This window comes from Plecotus auritus (genome assembly GCF_963455305.1).
Source record: "Plecotus auritus genome assembly, chromosome: 4".
Taxonomy (NCBI): Eukaryota; Metazoa; Chordata; class Mammalia; order Chiroptera; family Vespertilionidae; genus Plecotus; species Plecotus auritus.
The window spans coordinates 96,346,528-96,372,891 of NC_137775.1; the positions used below are offsets into that span (position 1 = coordinate 96,346,528).

A 26,364-nucleotide genomic window follows, 5' to 3' on the forward strand; every position below is an offset into this window, starting at 1 on the left:
GGGACGGGTTGCGCATCATTGATGTATTTATCTCTCTCTGAAATCAATAAATATATATATTTTTAAAACTTTCTTAATATCTGGCTTAACTAGATGACACCAAGATTCTCCTTTATATTCAATTGGTTGTGAAATTATCTCATAGGCTCTGGAAAACTCTACTGGACACTTGGTGAAAGAATGAGAGTGAAAAACTTTCAGTATAATTACGAAAATAACTAACCTTATAGACCCCCTGGAAGTGTCTTGGAGATGCCTGGGAGCCCTATACTTTAAGAACTACTCTCTAGACCAGCGGTCACCAACTGGTGGTTCGCGGCCCACTGGTGGTCCATGAGGTCCAAAAGGTTGGCAACCGCTGCTCTAGACCACACTGACTTAGTAGCTATCTACTTTATTCTTACAATTTTCCAGAGGATATTAAACAAATTCCCTCTGCAACAACTCCCTCATTACTTTCTGAGGACAGGTACAGTGTCTTTTCATCTACCTGGAACAATGCCCAGCTATAACCAGTGAAGAAGATAAAAGTTGTGCATTTTGTGTTGTCTTGCAAGCTAAATGACTAGGGGGAAAAAACCTATCTGCCCTATCTCCCGGGGGCATATCTATAAAGCCACTGAAACAGCCTCTTAACACACAATTTTATTCCCACCAGAATGGTCAGATTTTTCACATCTATACTAATAAAAGGGTAATATGCTAATTAGACCGGATAGACTGGACGTCCTTCCGGCTGTGAGGGCTAAGGGCCGAGAGCCGCCACGGCTGCAAGGGCCAAGGGCTGGCAGCATGGGAGAGGAGGTGGCACAGGCTGGTCCAGCGCCATAGCCCCTTCGTAGAGGCAGCATGGGAGAGGCCTCGGCGTGGGCTGGTCCAGTGCTGCAGCCCCTTCCACAGAGGCAGTGAGAGAGGGGGCTACGCAGTCCCAGTCCCAGTCCCAGTGCTGCCCCTTCCGCAGAGACAGCCACATAGGCAGCAGCACGGGGCCAGTCCCAGTGCCACGCCTACGCAAAGGCTGGATGGGGTGCAACCTGCTGTGCCTCAACCTCCCACAGCCCCTCCCCCAGCCAGCCTGGCTCCAGATCGCCCCCCACCCACCAGGGGGCGGGGGGCAGAGCCAGCACTACAAAGTAAGGGCCAAAGGCCGGCAGCTGCAGCAGCCGGCAGTGGCAGCAGCAGCGGGGTGATGGGGGCGGCGCCTTCCTCGGTTGCCTTCCGCAGAGGGAGGCCAGAGACAGCAGCAGTGGCGGGGTGATGGCAGCCCGGTAGCCTTCCCCTAATCAGCCAGGTAGCCTCCCGCAGAGGGAGGCCAGACTGTGACTTAGGCCATCAGTAGGACATCCCCTGAGGGCTCCTGGACTGTGAGAGGGAGCAGGTTGGGCTGAGGGACTCCCCACCAGTGCACGAATTTTCATGCACCAGGCCTCTAGTGTGAGTATAAACACATACATACCAACTCAAAGAAGGGAAAAGTAAGGAGATAAGTGCCAACAATTTTAGGGTACATTTTCCTGAAATCCTACCTTTCCCACAACCATCCAATCACTCATTTCCTCAGTGTCAGGAATTTCAGTGGTACATTCTGGGAACCATGACACCTGCTCACAGGCACTGGGCTACAAACAAAAGAGAGGCAAATAAGTGAGGTAAGATAAGCCCTCAGAAGAACTATGCCCCAACTCATCAGGGCTTCCCAAAACCATCAAGAGGGACTCAGACAGAGTGGGAAGAGTCTGGGAAGCAGAGGCCAAAGGCAGTTGTTAAACATGAAAATTGAGAGCTAGAATTCTCAAGTTTCACTTCTGAAGGCCAGGTCCAATTCTGGTTTCAGTCCCTAGAAACTTCCCAAACCTTCAAAGTATCTTTCATTTGTTCCAATATTTTTTATGAATACCTATTATGGACTATATGCTCAGAATGCAGAGTTAAAAAGACATAGTCCTTGTCTCAAGAGGCAGTGGGGATACAGAGCAGTGGGGATAAGATATGTGTCTCTGATAGGCAATCACATCAGGAAGACACTAAGCAATGAATCTCACCTCCTGATGCCTTTCAAAGTGTTACTGACAAAATAAATTGGATTCTTCACCCATTCATTCTAAGACAGGGCAGAAACTAGCACCTTTAATGAACTACTTCCTAATAATTTCCTTATCAAGCCAAAACAGTGGTTTTCACGCTGCTATCCATTAGGGTCATCTGCAGTCCTTTTAAAAAGTTCTGGTGCCTGGGACCTACCCACAGAATATATGATTCTGTTGATCTGAGGTGGGAACTGGGTATAAGTGCATTGTTAGAAGTCCCCAAATGATTCTAATGTGCAGCCAGGGCTAAGTTCACTGGGCTAGAGCGACATGAATTATGAAACTTTAACAGGTGGCTAACCTGCATGGCAGCTTTACACATTCCCTCCTGAGCAAGTGTGGAGAAGAGACTCACCATTGCAAATTGAAGCAATATGGTTAAAGGTAATATTACATGCTCTGAAAGGCATAAAATGGTATCACAATGCAAGGTCTGGAGGGCAAGCCAACCACCATCAACAGAGAAAAGATTAAAAGAAAAATTACTGAAGCCTTTTGTCAATGAATCAGGCAGTGAATCATGGCTCCTCTCCTTGGTCAAATCCATCACCTTTAAGCATAAATGGTTGTGATTTATATTATAAACTCTTCTTTAAAAAAGCAACTAATGCCGAGCCAGCGTGGCTCCATGGTTGAGCGTTGACCTAGGAACCAGGAGGTCATGGTTTGATTCCTGGTCAGGGCACATGTCCAGGTTGCAGGCTCGATCCCCAGTAGGGGGCGTGCAGGAGGCAGCCGGTCAATGATTCTTTCTTATCATTGATGTTTCCATCTCTCTCTCCCTCTCCCTTCCTTTCTGAAATCAATAAAAACATATTTTCTAAAAAAAAGCAACTCATGCCCTGACCGGTTTGGCTCAGTGGATAGAGCGTCGGCCTGCGAACTGAAGGGTCCCAGGTTCGATTCCAGTCAAGAGCATGTACCTTGGTTGTGGGCACATCCCCAGTAGGGGGTGTGCAAGAGGCAGCTGATCGATGTTTCTCTCTCATTGATGTTTCTAACTCTCTATCCCTCTCCCTTCCTCTCTGTAAAAAATCAATAAAATGTATTTTTAAAAAAGTGTATCATATATACTTTGGATACCCCTATAGAGATAAAAAGACGACTCAATCTCCCCATGGAAGTCTAACTAATAAGGCTACCTGCAAAGTGGACTTTGTCTGAAGCTTCCAACCTTGCACTCTCCCTCCATCCTGGGCTACAGAAGTCACTAAGCACATTCCTGTAGTAACTCCAGGAATGGGTCACACCTCAGGCCACCCAGACTCATCTACCTTAAAGAAGTGACCGCCATCTAACAGTTAAACCAAACAAAAGATAGGGCATCTTTTGTAAGAGAAAAACTGAATTATGGTAGATGGTAATTAGAACAACTTTGTCTCAAAAAGGAATTTCAATAGCCTGTCTCCATTAAAAGCAGAAATTTTATGGGCAAATTTCATATCTCAAGTTTAGTAGTTAGTTCTAATTCTGTCCCACTGAGAGAATTGGGACTTTTTACTTGTTTTCACACAAATGAGGACACAGAAAGCACGAAGCATTTCTGAGGTAAAAACCTACATCTAGCACCCAATTACAAATATTTACCCTATTCTGCACTGTCTCATCCGCTATTCTGCTGGTCTCGTCTCCTCACAACTACAAGGCAACACAGCAGGACATATCAGAACCCATTAGCTCTTGGCTTGTCAGCTTCTTACTCTGAAGCCTTATTAGGCTTTTATCATGCACAGGTTGGTGGGAGATTTTCCTGAACTGAAACATCAGAGAGACAAATAAAATATCAATTTTCCAGAGTTCAGAACCACATCTGAAGCTAAATTACAGCAACTATGTAGAAGACTAGACATTTGTTTTCTATTTCCTCTAGTTTCAACTCCATAATGGTAATATTACATCATTATTTTTAGGGGCTTTTATTATACCTACTTCAAATCCTTTGTGGAATAAGGTAGGACATAAATAAATGGATAAAAATAAAGTCTCAACATTATCTGTACCGTGAAAAGGAGTAAGAGTCTCTTTGGGTATTCAGGGTAAAACAAACAGGTACCCAAGTAGATAAGCAGACTAAATCCACAATGAAAAAGCCATATGGCATAAACCAACACCTGTTTAGAGGTGCAAGGACCTTACATGGCACCTAATCCAATCACTGACACAATGGGAAAGTAGGTCCTCAATCGGCCACTTGAACCTTTTCAGCAGAGGAAGCTCACTACCTTGTGAGGTATCTAGTGGAGGAAAGCTGTATTAAAGTTCTTTGTAGAGGCAAACCCTGCCTTCCAGTATCTTCCACCCATTGGTCTTAGATAGTCCTATATGAAGCAACAAGAAACAAATCCACATCCTATTATTCTCCTGCCCCCACACTTATTTTCCATTCTGGACATCCCCAGAACCTTCCATGTAAGAAACTAGTTCAACCCCACTAACCGCCCTGATCAAACTGCCTCTGGAGACTTCTAGTGTGTTAATAACAACTTAAAGGCATGCACCCAAAAACACAAGTGGCTTTCTGCCTTCTCCTCCCCACACCAGTTACCTCGGGCTCATCTCGCCAGTCCACATTCAACTCCTGTTCAAAGCCTTGCAACGTCAGACCCAAGCCTCTTCGACCTTTCTGATTAGAGGCCTCAACGATGTCCTTCCGACCCTGGCTGTATTTACCCAATCCTTCACCTTCCCTGAAGCCCATCTTCGCCTGAAAGAGAGAAATGATGGTACATTTATATAAACAAATAGATAAAATGGAGCATTTTATACAAACAGACATTTATGTAGCCCCTATCATGTGCCAGACATTCTGCTAAACCCGAAGAAATATAAAAAAGTAAGGCCTCACCCATCTGTTAAGGTTCAGTGGTAGAGTCTCGACCCATGAGCCAGGAGGTCACTGGTTCAAATCCTGGTCAGGGCACATGGCCAAGGTTATGGGCTCGATCCCCAGTAGGGGGCATGAAGGAGGCAGCCAATCCATGCTTCTCTCTCACCATTGATGTTTCTATCTCTCTCTCCCTCTCCCTTCTTCTCTTTCTAAAGTCAATTTTAAAAAAAAGATTTAAAAAAGTAAGGCCTAAAGTTTTCCTTCTAGCCCAGCCGTGGGCAAACTACGGCCCACGGGCCGGATCCGGCTGTTCTATCCGGTTCTCTTGCTCTCCCCTCCGCTCCTTTACTTTAAATTTATATTAGTTCACACAAACACTCCATCCATGCTTTTGTTCCGGCCCTCCGGTCCAGTTTAAGAACCCATTGTGGCCCTTGAGTCAAAAAGTTTGCCCACCCCTGTTCTAGCCTAATAAAGAAAAGAAGCGTAATTAAAAAACTGCAGTTTAACTGTGGATCCAATGGCTATTGTGAAGGTGAAAGTCTAGGACAGCCAGAAGTTGGATAAATGAGAAGGGACCTCACAGCTGTAATTAAAAGTACCAAGGGTACCTAATGAATGTCATTGGACATTTGTACAACTTACCCTTCCAGCTAATGTGTCTGATTAAGTGAGAAGTAGATCTACAGTAGAGTTGATAAAAGAGAACATAATTTAAAATGGAACTTCTTCAGATTCTTGCTAAAAGGTATAGGCTGTTTAGAAGTTTTTGGCTTGGTCTTATTTTGACTTGTTTTGTTGTCAGCACCTGTGTAATAGTTGGCATGATGTGGTCAGGGTTGAGCCTCACAGTCAGCAAGCCTGAGGACTGAGCCCATCCATGAAAAGGTCACCAGTAATCAACATCCAAATATAACAAAAGAACCCACACAACACACACAAGGGACATTCCTAGAGCACCCTGCTCAGAAGATGAAGGAGACTACACAACTGGGTTCCACATGATGCCAAATACAAAAAAGACATCTCACCAAGACTGGGAGTCATAGCAGTCCCATCCAATACACAAAAACAAACACAAAGAAACAGCAAAAATGGGGAAACCAAGAAACAGTAAAAATAGGGAAATAAAGAAACAGGCCCCAAATGAAAGAACAGGAACAATTTGCAGAAAAAAAGAGCTAAATGAAATGGAGGCAAGAAATTTATCAGAAACTCAAAGTAATGGTTTTAAGACTGCTCAACAGCCCTGGCTGGTGTAGCTCAGTTGGAGTATCATCCTATACACTGAAAAGCTGTGGGTTTGATTCCCAGTCAGGGCACATACCCAGGTTATGCGTTTGAGTCAATCAATGTTTCTCCCTCACTTTTTCCCTCTCCCTTCCTCTCTCTCTAAAATGAATATAAACATACCTTCAGGTGAGGATATAAAAGACAGAGAGAGAGAATGCTCAACAATAGGACATAGAAACCATGAAAAACAACCAGTCGAAAATGAAGGATGACATATCCCTAACTGGTTTGGCTCAGTGGTTAGAGCATCGGACCACAGACTGAAGGGTCATGAGTTCAATTTTGGTCAAAGGCACGTACCTCGGTTGCAGGCTCAATCCACAGCCCTGGTCAAGGTACATGCAGTAGGCAACCAATCAATGTGTCTCTCTCACGTCGATGTTTCTCTCTGTCTCTCCCCCTACCTTCCACTCTCTCTAAAAATTAATGGAAAAGAAATGTCTGCCGATGAGAATTAACAACAATAAAAAGAGATAGCTGAAATAAAGAACATACTGGAAGGAATAAACAGTACATTAGAGGAAGTGTAGGGTCTAAACCAGGGATGGGCAAACTTTTTGACTCGAGGGCCACAATGGGTTCTTAAACTGGACCAGAGGGCCGGAACAAGAGCATGGATGGAGTGTTTGTGTGAACTAATATAAATTCAAAGTAAAGGAGCGGAGGGGAGAGCAAGAGAACCCTCCGCTCTTTCGGCTCCGCGGGCCGGATAGAACAGCCGAACGGGCTGGATCCGGCCCGCGGGCCGTAGTTTGCCCACGGCTGGTCTAAACAGTAAATTAGAAGACAAGGTAGAAAAAAAATTACTCAATCAGAGCAGCAAAAGGAAAAAATAATTAAATAATTTCAAAGCACGAGGATAGTTTAAGGCAGTGGTCGGCAAACTCATTAGTCAACAGAGCCAAATATCAACAGTACAATGATTGAAATTTCTTTTGAGAGCCAAATTTTTTAAACTTAAACTTCTTCTAACGCCACTTCTTCAAAATAGACTCGCCCAGGCCGTGGTATTTTGTGGAAGAGCCACACTCAAGGGGCCAAAGAGCCGCATGTGGCTTGCGAGCCGCAGTTTGCCGCCCATGGGTTTAAGGGAGCTTTGGGACAACATGAAATGTAACAACATTCATATCACAAGGGCTCCAGAGGGAGAAGAAAGTGAGCAAGGGATAGAGAACCTGTTTGAAGAAATAATGACAGAAAAATTCCATAATTTGGTGAAGGAAAAAGTCACGAAGTTTCAGGAAGCACAAAGAATCCCAATTAAGATGAACACAAAGACACGTCATAATGAAAATGGCAAACATTAAAGATAAAGAGATAAAACAACAATGAGTTATCAACTCACACCTGTCAAAATGGCTACCATCAACAAATGACAAATGCTGGTGAGGATGTGGAGAAAAGGAACCTTAGTATACTGCTGGTGGAAATTCAGAATGGTGCAGCCATATGGAAAACCGTATGAAGTTGCCTCAAAAAATTAAATATGGAACTGCCATTTGACCCAGTGATCCCATTTCTAAGAATATATCCTAAGAAATCCAAAACACCAATCATAAAGAACGTATGCACCCCTATGTTTATAGCAACACAATTTATAATAGTTAAAATCTGGAAACAGCCCAGGTGCCCATCAGTAGATGAGTGGATAAAAAAGTTCTGGTATATTTACACCAATGAATATTATGCAGCAGTAAAAAAGAAGGATCTCTTACCCTTGGAGACAGCATGCAGGGAGCTGGAGAATATTATGCTAAGTGAAATAAGCCAGTCAGAGAAAGACAAGTATCACATGATCTCACTCATATGTGGAATCTAATGAACAAAATAAACTGATGATAGAACCAGAGACACAGAAACATGGAACAGACTATCGAATCTCAGAGGGAACTCGGAGGGTAGGTGGGTGGGAAGAGATCATCCAAAGATATTGTATGCATATATGCATAACCCATGGACACAGACAATAGGGTGGTGAAGGCCTAGGGTGGGGAGCAGGGCAGTCTGGAGGAGTCAAAGGGGGGATATATGTAATACTTTCAACAATAAAGATTAATTTAAAAAAAAAAAGACACAGAGATAATCTTAAAGGCAGCAAGAGAGAGACAGTCAGTTATCTACAAGGGAGCTCCCATAAGGCTGTCAGAAGATTTTTCAACAGAAACACTACAGGCCAGAAGGGAACAGCATGAAGTATTCAAAGTAATGAAAAGCAAGGATCTGAAACCAAGACTACTCTATCCAGCAAGGCAATCATTCAAAATTGAAAATGAGCACAGCCGGTATGGCTATGTGGTTGAGCGTCGACATATGAACCAGGAGATTACAGTTCAATTCCCAGTCAGGGCACATGCCTGGGTTTCAGGCACAATCCCCAGTAGAAGTGTGCAGAAGGCAGCAGATTCTCTCTCATCATTGATGCTTCTCTCTCTCTCTCTCTCTCTCACTCTCCCTTCCGCTCTCTGAAATCAATAAAAACATATAAAAATGTATTTTAGAAGAAATTGAAGGTGAAATAAAGAACTTCCCAAACAATAAAAAGGCAAAAGGATTTTAGTACCACCAAACCAGAACTGTAAGAAAGGTTAAAAGGAGTGTTGTAAGAAGAAGAAATAGAGAGATAGACAAGTAAAGAATAAAAATAGTAATAAATAAGTACCTATTAATAACATTACATGCAAATGGATTAAATGCCCCAATCAAAAGACATAGGTAGCTCAAAGAATAAGAAAACATGACCCATATATGAGATGTCTACAAATAACACAACAAAAGACTCACATAGGATGAAAGTGAAGGGACAGAAAAAAATTTACCATGCAAAAAATAAAACAAATTTCCAAGAGACAAAGAAGGTCACTACTTAATACTAAAGGGATCTAACCAACAAGAGGATATAACCCTGGTAAACAAATATGTACCAAATATAGGAGTACCTAAATATATATTTTAAAAAATAAACTATTGGAAGACTTTAAGGGAAAGATTAACAGCAATACAGCCATAGTAGGGGATTTTAACACCCCACTTTTATCACTGGATAGATCTTCCAGATAAAAAAAATCACAAAGAAATAGCGACCTTAAACAACACATTAGACCAGATGGATTTGATATTTACAGAATATTTCACCCCAAAGCAGAAGAATATACATTCTTTTCAATATGCATTGAACATTCTCAAAGATAGACCACATGTCAGGACACAAAATAAGTTTTACAAGTTCAAGAAAACTGAAACCATATCAAGCATCTTCTAGGTCACAGTAGCATGAAACTAGAAATTAACTATAATAAAAACACTCAAAAGCATTAAGACACATGGAGGCTAAATGGCATGTTATTAAATAATGAACGGGTTACCAATGAGATCAATGAAGAAATAATAAACTTTCTGTAAATAAATGAAAATAAACACCCAAAATCTATGGGACATAGCAAAAGCAGTGCTAAGAGGAAAAGTTCATAGTAATACAGGCCTACCTAAAAAGAAACAAGAAACAAATAATCTAACCCTATAACTAAAATAATTAGAAAAAGAACAATAACTAAAGCCTAGAGTGCCTGGCCAGCGTGGCTCAGTTGGTTGAGCATCATCCCACGCACCAAGAAATTGTCAGTTTGATTCCTGGTTAGGGCATATGCCTGCGTTGTGGGCTTGATACCCAGTAGGGGGCATGCAGGAGCCAGCCAACAGATGATTCTCTCCATCAATGTTTCTCTCGCTCTCATTCTCCCTTCCTCTCTCTATAAAACCAATAAAAATGTATATATATTTTTTAAAGCCCAGACCTAGAAGAAGTAAGGAAATAATAAAGATTAGAGTGGAAATAAATGACATAGAAACAAACAAACAAAAAAATACAAACAACCAATGAAACAAAGTGCTGAATCTTTGAAAATATAAACAAGATTGATTAACCTTTAGCCAGACTCATCAAGAAACAAAAAGAGCCCTAGCCGGTTTGGCTCAGTGGATAGAGCGTCAGCCTGCGGACTGAACGGTCCCGGGTTCGATTCCGGTCAGGGGCATGTACCTTGGTTGCGGGCACATCCCCAGTGGGAGGTGTGCAGGAGGCAGCTGATTGATGTTTCTCTCTCATCAATGTTTCTAGCTCTCTATCCCTCTCCCTTCCTCTCTGTAAAAAATCAATAAAATATATTTTTTTTAAAAAAAGAAAGAAACAAAGAGAGAGAACCCAAATAAATAAAATTAGAAATGAAAGAGGAGAAGTAAAAACTGATATCACATAAATACAAAGGACTGTAAGAACATACTATGAACAACTATATGTCAACAAATTGGACAACCTGGATGAAATGGACAAAATTCTACAAACATACAATCTTCCAAAACTCAATCAGGAATAACCAGAAAACCTGAATAGACCAATAACAACTACTAAAATTAAAGCAGTAATAAAAAAAACAAAACTCCAGCAGCCCTGGCTGGTGTGACTCAGTGGTTAGAGCGTTAGCCTGCCTAGGCACTGAAGGGTTGCAGGTTCGATTCCAGGGTAAAAGCATGTACCTTGTTGCAGGTTCCATCCCCAGCCCCAGTTAGGGTAGGTGCAGGAGGCAACCAATCAATGTGTTTCTCTCCTAAATTGATGTTTCTCTCTCTCTCTCTCTCTCTCTCTCTCTCTCTCTCTCTCTCTCTCTCTCTCTCTCTCTGTCTCTCTCTCTCTTTCTGTCTCTCTCCCCACTCTTTGTCACTCCCTAACAATCTATGGAAAATATATCCTCAGGTGAGAATTAAAAAAAGAAGGAAACCAAGATGGCGGCATAAGGTAAACACCTGTACGTGCTGCCTCTCACAACCACACCAAAACTACAACTAAAAGACAAAACAACTACCACCCAGAACCACAGGAAAGCTGGCTGAGTAGAAGTTCTACAACTAGAAGGAAAGAAAAAAGCGCATTGAGACCGGGTAGGAGGTGCAGAGACGTGGAAAAGCAGAGGTACAGAGGCGCGCAAATCAGGCTGGCGACTGGGTGCACTGTTTTTTTCGATCTGAAGGGAGATACAAGCTCCCGACAGCTCTGAACTCCAGTTTCAGGCAAGACTCTGGAGACCCAGACTCCTACGGGGAGAAACTGGACTGTCTGGCATCAGGTTGGAAAGTGAGGGTGGTTTTCTCGCAGAGGAGCTCGCAGGAATCATTGTTTACTGCGCTGGGGGGCAGGATGCGGGGACACGAAGACGTAGAGAAGGCTGACTGGCCTGGCAGCCATCGCTGTTTGCTACGCCCTGGTGATTCCCTGAGACCCCGCCCCACCCAATTTACAAAACCACCTAAGCTGTGTGCAGCGGCTTTTGCTTATGAATGGCCTGTTCTTTCCCAGCTTAACCTAACAAACTGCAGCTGGGTCAGAGAGCTCCAAAACTTCCAAATCCCAAACATAGAGGAGAAATCTGCAGATCTCGCTATAGCTCCTGCTGGGTGGCCTCAGGCAGTAGCTGACTTGCACCTCCTTGGAGATCCAGGAGCCAGTGTACCTAGTGGTCAGTGTGAGACAATACCAGACTTCAACTACTCACGTCCATAAGTGACACACTCAAGAGGCAGACTCAGTGAGCAGCAAAGCCCCACTGAAGCAAGTCCTGCACCATAAGCGTGTCTCCAGCACAGCAGTTCTTCCATTATAGACACAGCGGGTCCTCACAGCCAATTGGCCTGGAGGTCAATTCCCCCCAGTGTACCAACAGCAATCAAGGCTTAACTAAAACAAGACTGTGCACCCAGGCCACAAAGGGGAGCACCAAGAGGGTCCACCTCAGGTGATTGGGGAGGCTGAGCCACTGGGCCCTATAGGTCACCTACCACACAAAGCCACTCCATCAACACAGGGAAGCAGCCAAAATGCGGAGACAAAGAAACATGTCACAAATGAAAGAAATGGAGGAAAGCAAACTACTGGATATAGAGTTCAAAACCACATTTATAAGGTTACTCAAGAATCTTCTAGAAACCTCCAAGAAACTTAGTGAGACCTCCGAGGAACTTAGTGAGACCTTCAAGGATCTTAATGAGAATGCCAAAAAAATGGAAAAGGACCAGTCAGAAATTAAGCATACACTGTCTGAAATAAAGAATAATATACAGAAATTCAACAGTAGACAAGAGGACCCAAAGAATCAAACCAAAGATTTGAAATATGAGGAAGCAAAAAACACCCAACCAGAAAAACAAAAAGAAAAAAGAATCCAAAAATATAAAGATAGTGTAAGGAGCCTCTGGGACAACTTCAAGCGTACTAACATCCAAATTATGGGGGTGCCAGAAGAACAGTGAGCAAAATATTGAAAACCTATTAGAAGAAATAATGACAGAAAACTTTCCCTACCTGGTGAAAGAAATAGACTTACAAGTCCAGGAAGCACAGAGAACCCCAAACAAGAGGAATCCAAAGAGGACCACACTCAGACACATCATCATTAAAATGCCAAGGGCAAAAGACAAAGAGAGAATCTTAAAAGCAGCAAGAGAAAAACGGTTAGTTACCTACAAGGGAGTACCCATACGACTGTCAGCTGATTTCTCAACAGAAACTATGCAGGCCAGACAGGAGTGGCAAGAAATATTCAAAGTGATGAACAGCAAGAACCCACAACCAAGATTACTCTACCCAGCAAAGCTATCATTTAGAATTGAAAGTCAGATAAAGAGCTTTACAGATAAGAAAAAGCTAAAGGAGTTCATCACCACCAAACCAGGATTATATGAAATGCTGAAGGGTATTCTTTAAGAAGAGAAGAAAAAGGTAAAGATAAAAATTAGGAACAACAAAGTGACAACAAATACATATCTATCAACAAGTGAATCTAAAGATCAAGTGAATAAAAAAATCTGATGAACAGAATAAACTGATGAATATAATAGAATCAGGGGCATAGAAAGGGAGTGGACTGACAATTCTCGGGGAGAAATGGGTGTAGAGGGGTGCAGGAAGAGACTGGACAAAGGTCGTACACCTATGGATAAGGACAGTGGTGGGAGGTAAGGGCATAGGGTGAGGGGGGGGGAATCGAGTGGAGGGGAGCTATGGGGGAAAAAAGAGGAACATCTGTAATAATTTGAACAATAAAGATTTTTTAAAAATTTTTTAAAAAGAAGAAGAAGAAAAACTCCCAGCAAACAAATGCCCTGTACTGGATAGTTTTACGGGAGAATTTTACCAAACACTCAAAGAACTAACACCTATCCTCCTCAAACTATTCCAAAAAATTCAAAAGGAAGAAAGACTTCCAAGCTCTTTTTACAAGGCCATTATTACCCTAATTGCAAAACCAGATGAAGACACTCCAAAGAAAGAAAATTACAGACCAATATCCCTGATGAACATAGATACTAAAATCCTCAACACAATATTAGCAAACTAGAGGCCTGGTGCATGAAATTTGTGCATGGGTCCCCCTCAGCCCAGCCTGAACCCTCTCCAATCCAGGACCCCTTGGGGGATGGGATCAGGCCTAAACCAGCAGTCGGACATCCCTCTCACAATCCTGGACCACTGGATCCTAATTGCTCACCTGCCTGCCTGCCTGGTCGCCCCTAACTGCCCTCCCCCCCTCCCCCCGGTGGCCTGATCGTCCCGCACTGCCTCTGTGTGCCGGCCTGGTCGACCACAGCTGCACCGTCCCCCGCTGGCCTGATCACCCCTAACTGCCCCCCCACTGGCCTGGTCGCCTCTTACTGCCCCCCCTGCCAGCCTGGTTTCCCCCAACTGCACCCCCCTGCCAGCCTGGTTGCCCATCACGGCCCCCCACCAGCCTGGTCGCCCCACGCAGCCTGCTGTTCAGTCATTTGGTCGTCCCTCAATAACCCCTCTGCCGACCTGGTCGTAGACAGCCATCTTATGAGGTTAATTTGCATATTACCTCTTTATTATATAGGATAGGATCCAGCAGTACATTAAAAGATCATACACCAGGAACAAGTGGGATTTATTCCAGGGATACAAGGCTGATATAAACATGTGCAAATCAATAAATGTGATACATCACATAAACAAAATGAAGGATAAAAATCATGTGATCATATCAATAGACACAGAAAAGGCAAATTACAAAATCCAGCGCCCATCCTATATAATAAAAGGGTAATATGCAAATCGATCGAACGGTGGACGACTGGTCGCTATGATATGCATTGACCACCAGGGGGCAGACGCTCAATGCAGGAGCTGCCCCTGGTGGTCAGTGCACTCCCATGGCGGGGTGGGGCGCCACTCAGCCACAAGCCTGGCTGATGGGGCTGATGGCTGGCAAGCAGAGCGGGCCTAAGCCATCAGTCGGATATCCCCCGAGGGCTCCTGGACTACTAAAGGGCGCAGGCTGGGCTGAGGGGACACCCACTCTCCGAGTGCATGAATGTTGTGCACCGGGCCTCTAGTTTATGATAAAAACTCTCAGCAAAGTGGGAATAAAGGGATCACTCCTCAACATAATAAAGGCTATATATGAAAAACCTACAGCTAACATCATACTCAATGGGCAAAAACTAAAAGCATTTCCTTTCTTTAAGATCAGGAACAAGACAAGGATGTCTGCTTTCACAACCCTTATTCAACACTAGTGACCTGGTGCACGAAATTTGTTAACATTAAAAGGGAATTAATTAGAGGAAACATTTTAATATTGCTATTTGCTCTTTCTCTATAATAGAAGTGCCAGAGATGAAAGAAAATTAGTAAAATGTATATGTAAATCTCCCTCCTGTCAGAGTCTGGGGCACACCGCGGGACCTAGAGTCAAGTCCTTGCCCACACATACTTCGAAAACACAGGAGACCCAGACCCAGCTGGCCCTACTCCCGTCAAGCCCCTCTGGGCGGGGGTGCAACCTCAGGTCCCCCGGCCCAGTGCTGGGGTGGGGGGCATGGCCTGAGGTCCCCCGTCAAGCTCTGCCTTGCAGGGGGCATGGCCTGAGGTCTCCCAGCCCGGTGCCGGGGGCCGTGGCCTAAGGTCCCCTGTCAAGCCCCACCAGGTGAGCGGTGCAGCCTGAGGTCCCTGTTAAGCCCCGCAGGGCAGGAGGCATGGCCTGAGGTCCCCCAGCCGAACACTGGGGCAAGGGACACGGCCTGAGGTCCCCGTCAAGCCCTGCTGGGTGTGGGGCACGGCCTGAGGTCCCTCACCCCCACCAGGCACCATGCAGCCTCAGGTCCCTTGCTGTTCAGTCATGACGTTATGGTACCCCAGCTAATTTGCATATTCCCCTATTATTATTATGATAGTACTGGAAGTCCTAGCCACAGAGAACAGACAAGAAAAAATAAAAGGCATCCAAATTATAAAGGAGAAAGTAAAACCATTGTTCTTCACAGATGATGTGATATTATACATAAAAAACCCTAAAGACTCCACCAAAAAACTACTAGATTTAATAAATGAATTTGGCAATGTAGCAGGATACAAAATTAACATCCAGAAATTAATGGCATTCTTATATATCAATAATAAACTCTCAGGAAGAGAAACTAAAAACAACAAACTTATTTATCATTACAACAACAACAACAAAATAAGATACCTAGGAATAAACCTGACCAAGGAGGTAAAAGACCTTTATTCATAAAACTGTAGGACAACCCCCTGGCAATGGGCAAGGAGACACCTGATTGGTGGTGTTGTTCTTGTATCAATCGGGCAAAGCAGACATGCAGTTCTTAGTTCATCCTAGCTTGATGCCTGTGTTGGTGGCCAGAGCTGTTTCATGACTGAGGCACATTAAAAAAAAAAAACCCTGTAGGACACTGGTAAAAGAAATAGAGGAAGATACAAAGTAGTGGAAGCATATATCTGTGTTCATGGATAGGAAGAATTAACATCATTAAAATGCCATACTACTCAAAGCAATATATAGATCCAACACAATTCCTATTAAAATACCCACGGCATATTTCACAGATCTAGGACAAATATTCCAAAAATTTACTAGATGTATCAGTTAATAATTCGGATTTTTTTCAATAGATGGAGTTACACATATGTTGATATATATGCAATTTGATATGTATGCTATTTTGTTGTATTGACAACAAGCTTCAAAACTTCGTACGTCAAATTTGCTGAAGGTGTTAACATCATAGATATTTTTACACTTAAAAATGTTGAATTTCATGCCAAAAAAAAAGAGCATTTATGGGAAGTTTTAATTCGTTACTGTATTTTGAAGAAAAAGTTACCGTATACTTTGGGAAGCTTATGGTAAACATGCTCCATCTCAAGATACTTGTGAACGCTGGTTTAAATGCTTTAAAAGTGATGATTTGGACGTGAAGGACAAAGAACATCCAGGTCAACCGAAAAAGTTTGAAGACCAACAATTACAAGCATTATTGGATGAAGATGTGTGTCAAACTCAAAAACAACTTGCAGAAAGATTAAACGTTGCTCAGCAAACAATTTCCAATCGTTTATAAGCAATGGGAAAGATTTTAAAGGAAGAAAAATGGGTGCCACATCAACTGAACAAAAGACAAATGGCAAACTGTAAAGTTATCAGTAAAATGTTGCTTCAATGGCACGAAAGAAAGTCTTTTTTGCATCGAATTGTGACTGGCGATGAAAAGTGGATTTATTTTGAGTATCCCAAATGCACGAAATCCATCATGGGTTGATCCAGGTCAACCATCAACATCGACTGCAAGGCCAAATCGCTTTGGAAAGAAGACAATGCTCTGCGTTTGGTGGGATCAGGAAGGTGTGGTGTATTATGAGCTTCTAAAACCAGGTGAAACCGTTAATACTGATCACTACCGACAACAAATAATCAATTTGAACCATGCTTTCATCATGGAACGACCAGAAAGTGCCAGAAGACATGGCAAAGTAATTTTGCTTCATGATAACGCAACATCACACACTTCAAACCCAGTTAAAGACACGTTAAAAGATCTTGCCTGGGAAGTATTAACCAACCCACTGTATTCACCAGACCTTGCTCCTTCAGATTACCACTTGTTCCCATCAATGGCACATGCACTTTCTGAGCAGCACTTCAAAACGTAGAAAGAAGTGGAAAATTGGGTCTCTGAATGGTTTGCTTCAAAACAAGGAAAGTTCTATTGGGACGGTATCCACAAATTACCTGAAAGATGGGGAAATGTGTAGCTAGTGATGGACATTACTTTGCATAAAGCACTTTTGATGTTTCTCTTGAAATTATTGTGTTTTCTTTGGTTACAAAATCCGCATTATTAACCGGTACACCTACTATATGGAACCCAAAAAGATCATGAATAGGCAAGGACAATGAGGGCCTACAGAAGCCCAAATCAAGAGATCAACTGAAAAATTGCTTCATGCAAAACTGAGGTCTTGGAGGTACTATCAACTCCTGGACAGAATCATTATTTTTAATGTCATACTGAACTCTAGAGTCACTGGGCTCAATTATCTACCCCAAAAATCAGAAACCTAAATCTCAAACCCTAAAGATCCTTGTCTAATAAAGAACTCAATCCTAAGATTTGTGTCTATTCCCTGGAAGGCGATTACCAGAAGCAGGCCTGAGCAACCACTTCACATGGATGAACAGCAGTTGCCAACCAGTGGTCTGCAAGGTCCAAAAGGTTGGCAACCGCTGCTCCAATGTGAACAACACCTCTATTGAAAAGAGACCCACACTCTACTGAATTTCAGTAGCAAAAAGCAAAGGAAAAACTCACTCCCTAGCGTTTCTTCTTTTCATACCAATCAATACAAATTCACTTCTCTCTCACTCTTCTGGTGTAGCTTTAGAAACCCCACCCAAGTGCCAACATACCATAAGCTTCTGGGAGACGCTGTTGTACATGGAATAGCGGGAAGAAGTTCCCTCCACAAGAGAGTCTGCTTTGAATGCATCATCAGAGCTGCGTTGCTTCCCCTCAGTCTCACTGTCGGACCCACTGAGGCTTGTGGTAGATACTAGAAAAGAAAGAAGGAAAATATTTAGGTGAGTTTATGGCACAAAATAACCTCTAGAAGTCTAATTTCATTTATCTAACTAGTGTTTAAAATATGCATTACACACATGAAGTTCATAAAATGACCCAGGGTCAAATGTATTCTCTACATCTTACTAACTGTGGAATCTTGGGCAAGTACCAAAAGTTCCTAATGGTACTTGACATACAATGGTGACTCAAAAATATGTTTTCCTTTCCCATCTTTTCAATTTCTTTCCCTACCAACTAAGATGGTAATAATTTCGTCACGGGTAATTGGAAAATGAAATAATGTATTTAAAGGACATCGCTAAATATAAAATACTAGTGGCCCAGGGCATGAAATTCGTGCACAGCGGGGTGTCCCTCAGCACTGCCTACACCCTCTCCAACCTGGAACTCCTCGGGGAATGTCCAACTGTCGGTTTATGCCCGATCCAATCAGACCTAAACCGGCAGTTGAACATCCCTCTCACAATCCGGAACTGCTGGCTCCTAATCGCTCACCTGCCTGCCTGCCTGATCGCCCTTAAACACTCTGCCTGCCGGCCTGATCACCCCCAACTGCCCCCCCTGCCGGCCTGCTCGCCCCCAAATGCGCCCCCTGCCGGCCTGCTCACCCCCAACTACCCCTTCTACTGGCCTGCTCACCCTCAACTGCCCCCCTGCTGGCCTGCTCGCCCCCAAATGCCCCCCTGCCAGCCAATCACCCCAACTGCCCCGCCTGCTGGCCTGCATACCCCCAACTGCGCCCCCCCCCGCACTGGCCTACTCACCCCCAACTGCCCCATCTGCCGTCCTGCTCACCCCCAACTGCCCCCCCATGCCAGCCTGATCACCCACAATTGACCCCCACCGGCCTGCTCGCCCCCAATTGCCACCCCCGGCGGCCTGCTCGCCCCCAACTGTCCCCCCCCCAGCCAGCCTGCTCGCCCCCAAGTGCCACCCCCAGCCGGCCTGCTTGCCCCCACCTGCCCCCCCACCGGCCTGATCACCCCCAACTGCCCTCCCCTCCTGGCCTGATCACCCATAACTGCCTCTGCCTCAGCCCTGCCACCAAGGCTTTGTCCGGAAGGACAACCAGAAGGTCTCCCGGAAGGTCTCCTGGTCTAATTAGCATATTACCCTTTTATTAATATAGATATTTATTGAAGATATAATTGTCAGACTAAGAATTTCTCATTGTTTAATCTCCTAGTTTCATTTGTTTTTGCAGTCCTTCAAACTTATAGGCAAGAGGATGAGTCCTATAGCATAACTTTGTTGCAAAAGATCACCAAATAAGACACACCTTAGCAACTGCCAGAGTGGTAGATTATGTTACTCCTGGTCAAAAGTAGGAGGATCAACAGTCTAGATATTCACTGTGACTGGCTCTTTCCCTGTCTTTTATAGAAATACTAGAGGCCCGGTGCACAAAAATCGTGCACTTGGGAGGGGGCGGGTCGCTCAGACCACCCTGGGCCCTCTTGCAGTCTGGGAGCCTTCGGAGGATATCTGACTGACAGCTCATCACGGAGAGGGGGCCTAAGCAAACAGTCGGACATCCTTAGCGCTGCCGTGGAGGCAGGAGAGCTCCCACCACTGCCGCTGTGCTTGCCAGCCATGAGCTCGGCTTCTGGCTAAGCGGCACTCCCCCTGTGGGAGCACATTGACCACCAGGGGGCAGATCCTGCATTGAGCGTCTGCCTCCTGGTGGTTAGTGCGCATCATAGCGACCAATCGTTCCGCCATTCAGTCAATTTGCATATTAGCCTTTTACATATAGGGATGGGTAGTACAGTTTCAGTTTGGAAAGAAGAGAAGTTCTGATGGTTGCACAACAATGTGAATACACTTAATGCCACTGAACTGTACATTTAGAAATGGTTAATATGGTAAATTACATGTTATGTATTTATGTTTTACCACAAAAAGTACAAGAACTAAATTAAAAATTCATTAGAAGGACTTAACAGGAGATTCTAAATGATACAAAAAAGAATCAGTGAACTTGAATATAAGTAAGTAGAAATTACCCAGTCTGAAGAGTAAAGAAAAATACAGTGCTCAGAGATCTGTGGGACAGCATCAGCATACTAACATATATCTAATGGTTATATCCAAAGGAGAGGAGAGAAAGAGAAAAGGACACACTTTTTAAAAAGAAGTAATGCTCAAAAACTGATAAATCCATATAACAATAGTTATATAGAGAATGCAACAAACCTCAAGTAAGATTAATACAAAGAGATCTGCACCTAGACACATCATTGTCTAATTGTTGAAAGACAGGAAATCTGAAAGCAGCATGAGAAAAATGCATTACTACAGTTGGCTGACTTCTCATTTGAAACAATGGAGGCCAGAAGACAGTGGAATGACGTATTCAATGTGCTGAATGAAAAATTCTAAACCAGCAAAACTGCCCTACAATAATGAAAGTAAAATACATTTCTAGATAAAGACAGATTTGTTGTTATCAGGAAGTCATTTAGACTGAAAGGAATAACACCAGAAAATGACTCAAATCCTTGGGAAGAAAGGAGGAGCACTAAAAATGGTAAATATGTGAGTCAATAGGAAAGAACGTATAAACATATTTTTTGCTCATTTCTTAACTATCTTAAAAATGTAAGATTATTATTATAAAGCAATTATTGTAACACTAGAGGCCCGATGCACGAAATTTGTGTAAGGGGCTCGGCCCTCGCAGCCCTAACTGCCTTGGCTGGCCCTCACAACCTCGGCCAGCCCTCGCAGCCCCTCGCAGCCCCAGCTTTGTCCGGAAAGTCGTTCTGCTGTTTGGTATAATTAGCACATTAGCTCTTTATTATATAGGATTGCATTACTGTGTGACATTACACACACACACACACACACACACACACACACACACACACACACATATACTAGTATATGTGGTAAAAACTTTGTGAAAAACTGGCAATGATATAAAAAACAGGAACCATTATTTCTAGGAAAGTATAGAAAGCCATTCAGTGTCATGTGCAACAAGCCAGATACTTGGAAGGTTACAATTCTTGAGCTACTGCTGCTATAATCCATATGTCTATCTGAGGACTAAAAGTCATTAAATGTTAAAAAAAAAAAAAAAGTCATTAAATGTGATAAAGCCCGATAAAATATAAGACTTGTCTTGTTTTATAGTATACACTAGAGGCCCAGTGCACGAAATTCGTGCACGGGTAGGGTCCCTAGCGGCTGCCGGCCGCCAGCTGGGGCCTCCCTTCCCCTGGCTGGCTGCCAGCCACCACCCCCCCTGGTGGTCAATGCACATCTAACTCCCGGTCGGTCGAACTCCCACCAGAGGGGACAATTTGCATATTAGCCTTTTTTATATATGATATTTCTTGAATATTTTATTTAGCATACATATTATTTATTTTTCTGCAGGTTCATAAAAACAATTAGCAACCATTAAAAAGCAAGTTTCAAAAGTCACTTTGAGCATTAAAATAAATAACATTAGTAACATATAATGACCTAATGCTGCTATAACCATATACATATATACTTGCATACATACATACATACATTAGGGAGAAGTTTTCCTTCTTACTTACAATTGAATGACAACCACTAATGCAGAAGGAATGATGGCATTAGAAATCCACAATTCAGTAGATATCATAATAAAAATTGGTCAGGCAAGAGTCATCATTGGATGCTAAAACTAGTTGGTAAAAGCTTGATGAGGCGCAAAACATTTACATAGTTTCAAACTACTTGTTAATTTCAAAGGGAAAAATAGGAACTTTACAGCCTGGCCTGGTGACTCGGTTGGCTGGAGCATCAGTTGGTTTGGTTCCCTGTCAGGGCACATACCTGGGCTATGGATTCAATTCCTAGTCAGGGCATCTACAGGGGACAACCGATCAATGTTTTCTCTCTCTCTCTCTCCCCCTCCCTTCCTTTCTCTGTAAAAATCACTAAAGAAAAAACATATCCTTGGGTGAAAATGAAAAAAAAAAGTTACTTCACAGCTGAGATAACAGACACACCCATAAACAGATAATCAAAGTTACCATCACTACTGATCGGACAAATTGACTTACGCCCCCATCCCATAAGAGGGACACAGTATCATTTCTATGTAACCTTGACAAAGGCACATAACTTCAATTTAATTATGAGGAAACAACAGACAAATGCCAACTGAGGAGCATTCTACAAAATGCCTCTTTTAAAGTGTCAAGGTTATCAATGGCAAAGATTTAGGAACTATCCAGATTACAGAAGACTGAAGAGATGTTACATATTTGATTATGGCACTGGATTGGTCCCTGGATGGACCAGACACTTCTTCCAGTTTTAATGAGGTATAATTAACAAATAAAACTGTAAGATATTTAAAGTATATAACATGATGATTTGATATATGTGTACATTGTGAAGGGTTTCCCCTCATGAGTTAACACATGCATCAACTCATGTATTTAGCTTTTTTTTGTGTGTGAGAACATCTAAATTCTACTCTCAGCAAATTACAATTATACAATATAGAGTTGTTACCATGTTATAATTAGATCCTCAGACCTTATTCATTTTATAACTGACAGTTTGTACCCTTTTACTAATTAACCTCTCCCTGTATCTCCCACCCCCCAGTCCCTGGCAATCACTTCTCTACTCTTTCTATGAGTTCAACTGTTTCTTTTTTGGTGGATTTTTTTTTCCAGATTTCACATGCAGTATTTGCCTTTCTGTCTGGCTTATTTCTCTTAGCATAATGCCTTTCAGATTTATCCATGTTATTGCAAATCACAGAATTTCCTTCTCTTTAAGACTGAATAATAGTCACCTAAGTGTGTGTGTGTGTGTGTGTGTGTGTATTAGAGGCCCAGTGCACGAATTTGTGCACCAGTGTGTTCCTTTGGCCTGGCCTGTGGGATAGGACTGAAACCGACTTTCTGACATCCCCCAAGGGGTCCCTGATTGCAAGAGGATGCAGGCCAGGCTGAGGTGCACAATTGGGGCCAGGTAGGGACTCGGGAGTGCTCCAGGGTGTGTCTGGCCCATCTCGCTCAGTCCCTATCTGCTGGACCCCAGCAGCAAGCTAACCTACCGTTCGGAGCATCTGTCCCCTGGGGGTCAGTGCACGTCATAGCGAGTAGTTGAGCGGCCTTAGCATATCATTAGCATATTATGCTTTGATTGGTTGAACAGATAACCGGATGACTGGACACTTAGCATATTAGGCTTTTATTATATAGGATACTAGAGGTGGTATGTGGCCGGCTGATCGGGGTGGATCAGGGCTGGGCCTGTCGGGAGGAGGAGACAACAGGAGGTTGGCTGGCTAGCCTGCCCTGATCAGGGCCCAATAAGGGCTGGGCTGGGTGGGGGGGAGGGGCCGTGGGTGATTGGCTGGAGGGCCCTGCCCCCGATTGGTGTTGGGGGGGCCAATCAGGGGCGGGGCAGCCAGGAGGGGCTGCAGGCAGTAGCTGCTGGCCTTGCCCCTGATCGGAGTGGGGGGGCCAATCAGGGACAAAGCTGGCTGGGGGGAGGGGCCATGGGCCGATAGGAGTGGTGGGGGCTTACAGGGGTCAGGCTGGCCAGGGAGAGGGGCTGTGGGCAGTGGGCCAGTCGGCTCTGCCCCCAATTGCTGTTGGGGGCCCAATCAGGGGTGGGGCCAGCCAGGGGGAAGGGCCGAGGGTGGTTGGCTGAACGGCCCTGCCCCTGATTGAAGTGGGATGCTGGCTGGGGGGTGGGACCACAAGCCAATGTGGTGTGGGGGCCTATCAGGGGAGGGGCCGGCCAGGGGGAGGAGCCACAGGCAGTTGGCCAGCTGGCCCCGCCCCTAATCGGGATGGGGGGCTGACCTGGGGTGGGGCTGGTCAGGGCAAGGGGATGCAGGAGGTTGGCCGGCTGGCCACACCCCCTATTGGGATAAAGGGGGTGATCAGGGGTGGGGACGGCTTGGGGGAGGGGTCGTGGGAGGTTGGCCGGCCGGCCCCACCTTTGATTGGGCCAGTTCACTGGCTGCAGTGGGCGTCATAGCAACCGGTCATTCCAGTTATTACAGCATTCCGGTCGCTGGCTTTTTATATATACTAGTGGCACGGTGCACAAAATGCGTGCAAGGGGGGGCGGTGTCTCTTAGCGCGGCCTGCACCCTCTCCAATTAGGGACCCCTCGGAGGATGTCCAACTGCCGGTTTAGGCCCGATCCCTGTTGGATCGGGCCTAAACCGGCAGTCAAACATCCCTCTCACAATCCAGGACCGCTGGCTCCTAACCACTCACCTGCCTGCCTGCCTAATCACCCCCAACTGTCCCCCGCACCGGCCTGATTGCCCCCAACTGCCCTCCCCTGCTGACCTCATGGTCCCCAACTGCCCTCCCCTGCCAGCCTCATGGCCCCCAACTGCCCTCCCCTGCCAGCCTCATGGCCCCCAACTGCCCTCACCTGCCAGCCTCATGGCCCCCAACTGCCCTCCCCTGCCGGCCTCATGGCCCCCAACTGCCCTCCCTTGCCGACCTCATGGCTCCCAACTGCCCTCCCCTGCTGGCCTCATGGCCCCCAACTGCCCTCACCTGCCAGCCTCATGGGCCCCAACTGCCCCCCATTGCCAGCCAGCTCGCCTCCAACTGCCCCCCCCCGGTCGGACTGCTCACCTCCAACTGCCCCCCCCCGCCAGCCAGCTTGCCCCCAACTGCCCCCCCCCCGTCAGCCTGATCGCCAACACCTGCCCCCCTGCTGGCCTGCTCGCCCTCAACTATCCCCCCCTGCCAGCCAGCTCACCCGCAACTGCCCCCCCTGCTGGCATGGTTGCCCCCAACTGCCCCTCCCCCCCGCCAGCCTGATCACCCCTAACCACCTCTGCCTCGGCCCCACCACCATGGCTTTGTCCAGAAGGATGTCTGGAAGGTCTCCCGGTCTAATTAGAATATTACTCTTTTATTAGTATAGTTAGATGAATTTCTTAACTTGAAAGCTATTTCAACCCAATGTAATTTTACCCAGATAAGTTCTCAGGCAAACCCACCCCAATTTGGAAATAGACTGTATCTCAAAAAATTTTATTAAATTTATTCATATTCCGGCCAGCCGTCGTGGCCTCAGTAGTTGAATGTCAACCTATGAAACAGGAGGTCACAGTTCAATTCCCAGTCAAGGTACATGCCTGGGTTGTGGGCTCAATCCCCAGTATGGGGTATGCCAGAGGAGGCCAATCAATGATTCTCTCTCATCACTGATGTTTCTCTCTCTCTCTCTCCACCCCCCATCCTTCCTCTCTGAAATCAAAAGATTTTTTATTTTAAAAAATTTGTGCATATTTTCATTAAAAATGGTATTAATTGCAAGCAAGGAAAACTGCAGAACAGGAAACGAGGGTGGTGGTGTTCAATCTGAACCCAAGGCTTGAGAAGTTATGTAATGCTCAACAGTATACACATCTCATTAATAAGTTACTGCGCTTGAGAGAAGGCGAGGGGAAGAAATTAACCAAAGAACTTATATGTGTATATGCATAACCCATGGACATAGACAACAGTGTGATGAAGGCCGGGGGGTGGAGGGGCTCAATGGAGGTAAAAAAAGGGGGACATCTGTAAAATTTTCAATAGAGATAAATTTTTTGAAAAGAGAAAATAAAATTTTTAAAAAGGAATAAATTATTTTTTAATTTATGTGTATTACTCTTTCAAACACCCATTAGTTAGAAGGATATAAATGCTTATTATTTAGACCTAAATATTTAATAAACTGAAATGTTAGGTATTTCTTTTGGTCTAGGAGCAAGGTGAGAAAAGTCAGTGTGGCACTAAGGGTCCAAGACTCAAGAAAATTTGAGAAGCTCTGCTCTATGTATTGGAATAGATAGATCACCCAGACACATTGTCAAATGAATAATAGAAGAGCGAGACCATATGCATGAGCACAGAATCCTACCCTCTGTGAACTGATCCATCCACTTCCCTATGAGAATACAAACTTGCCACGGGTTGACATCTGAGAGGAGGGAAGCCTTCCCCCACGCCCAGGCCTGATTCTCCCTTCCACTGGGCTCCAGCAGCACCAGCATCACATCATCAGCACAGCACTCATCACACTGCCTGAGAGCCACTTATTTGGACAGGGTCACTGCTAAAGATGAAGAACTGCGTCACAGTCAATTCCCTATCTCCCACACCTGGACTGAGGCTTGCAGCTTAACAGAAATTAATTAAGTGCTCACTGTAGTGAATTTAAGTGACTCTCATCTTGTTAACACCT

General features: G+C 44.5%; 1 protein-coding gene across 3 annotated transcripts in view; it reads right to left on the reverse strand.

The window, feature by feature from the left end:
• The window catches only part of CMTR1 (cap methyltransferase 1), a gene marked incomplete at its 5' end in the record, with an annotated part of 65,443 nt that overhangs the window by 28,165 nt on the left and 10,914 nt on the right, over positions 1-26,364 (reverse strand). For all 3 annotated transcript variants that reach the window (XR_013960439.1, XM_080665257.1, XM_080665256.1), the window contains 3 exons: positions 1,527-1,619; positions 4,633-4,791; positions 17,979-18,121. Coding sequence is in view for 2 of the 3 variants with exons in the window: in XM_080665257.1 (XP_080521383.1) it covers positions 1,527-1,619; positions 4,633-4,791; positions 17,979-18,121 (395 nt within the window). The remainder of the gene's footprint in view (positions 1-1,526; positions 1,620-4,632; positions 4,792-17,978; positions 18,122-26,364) is intronic.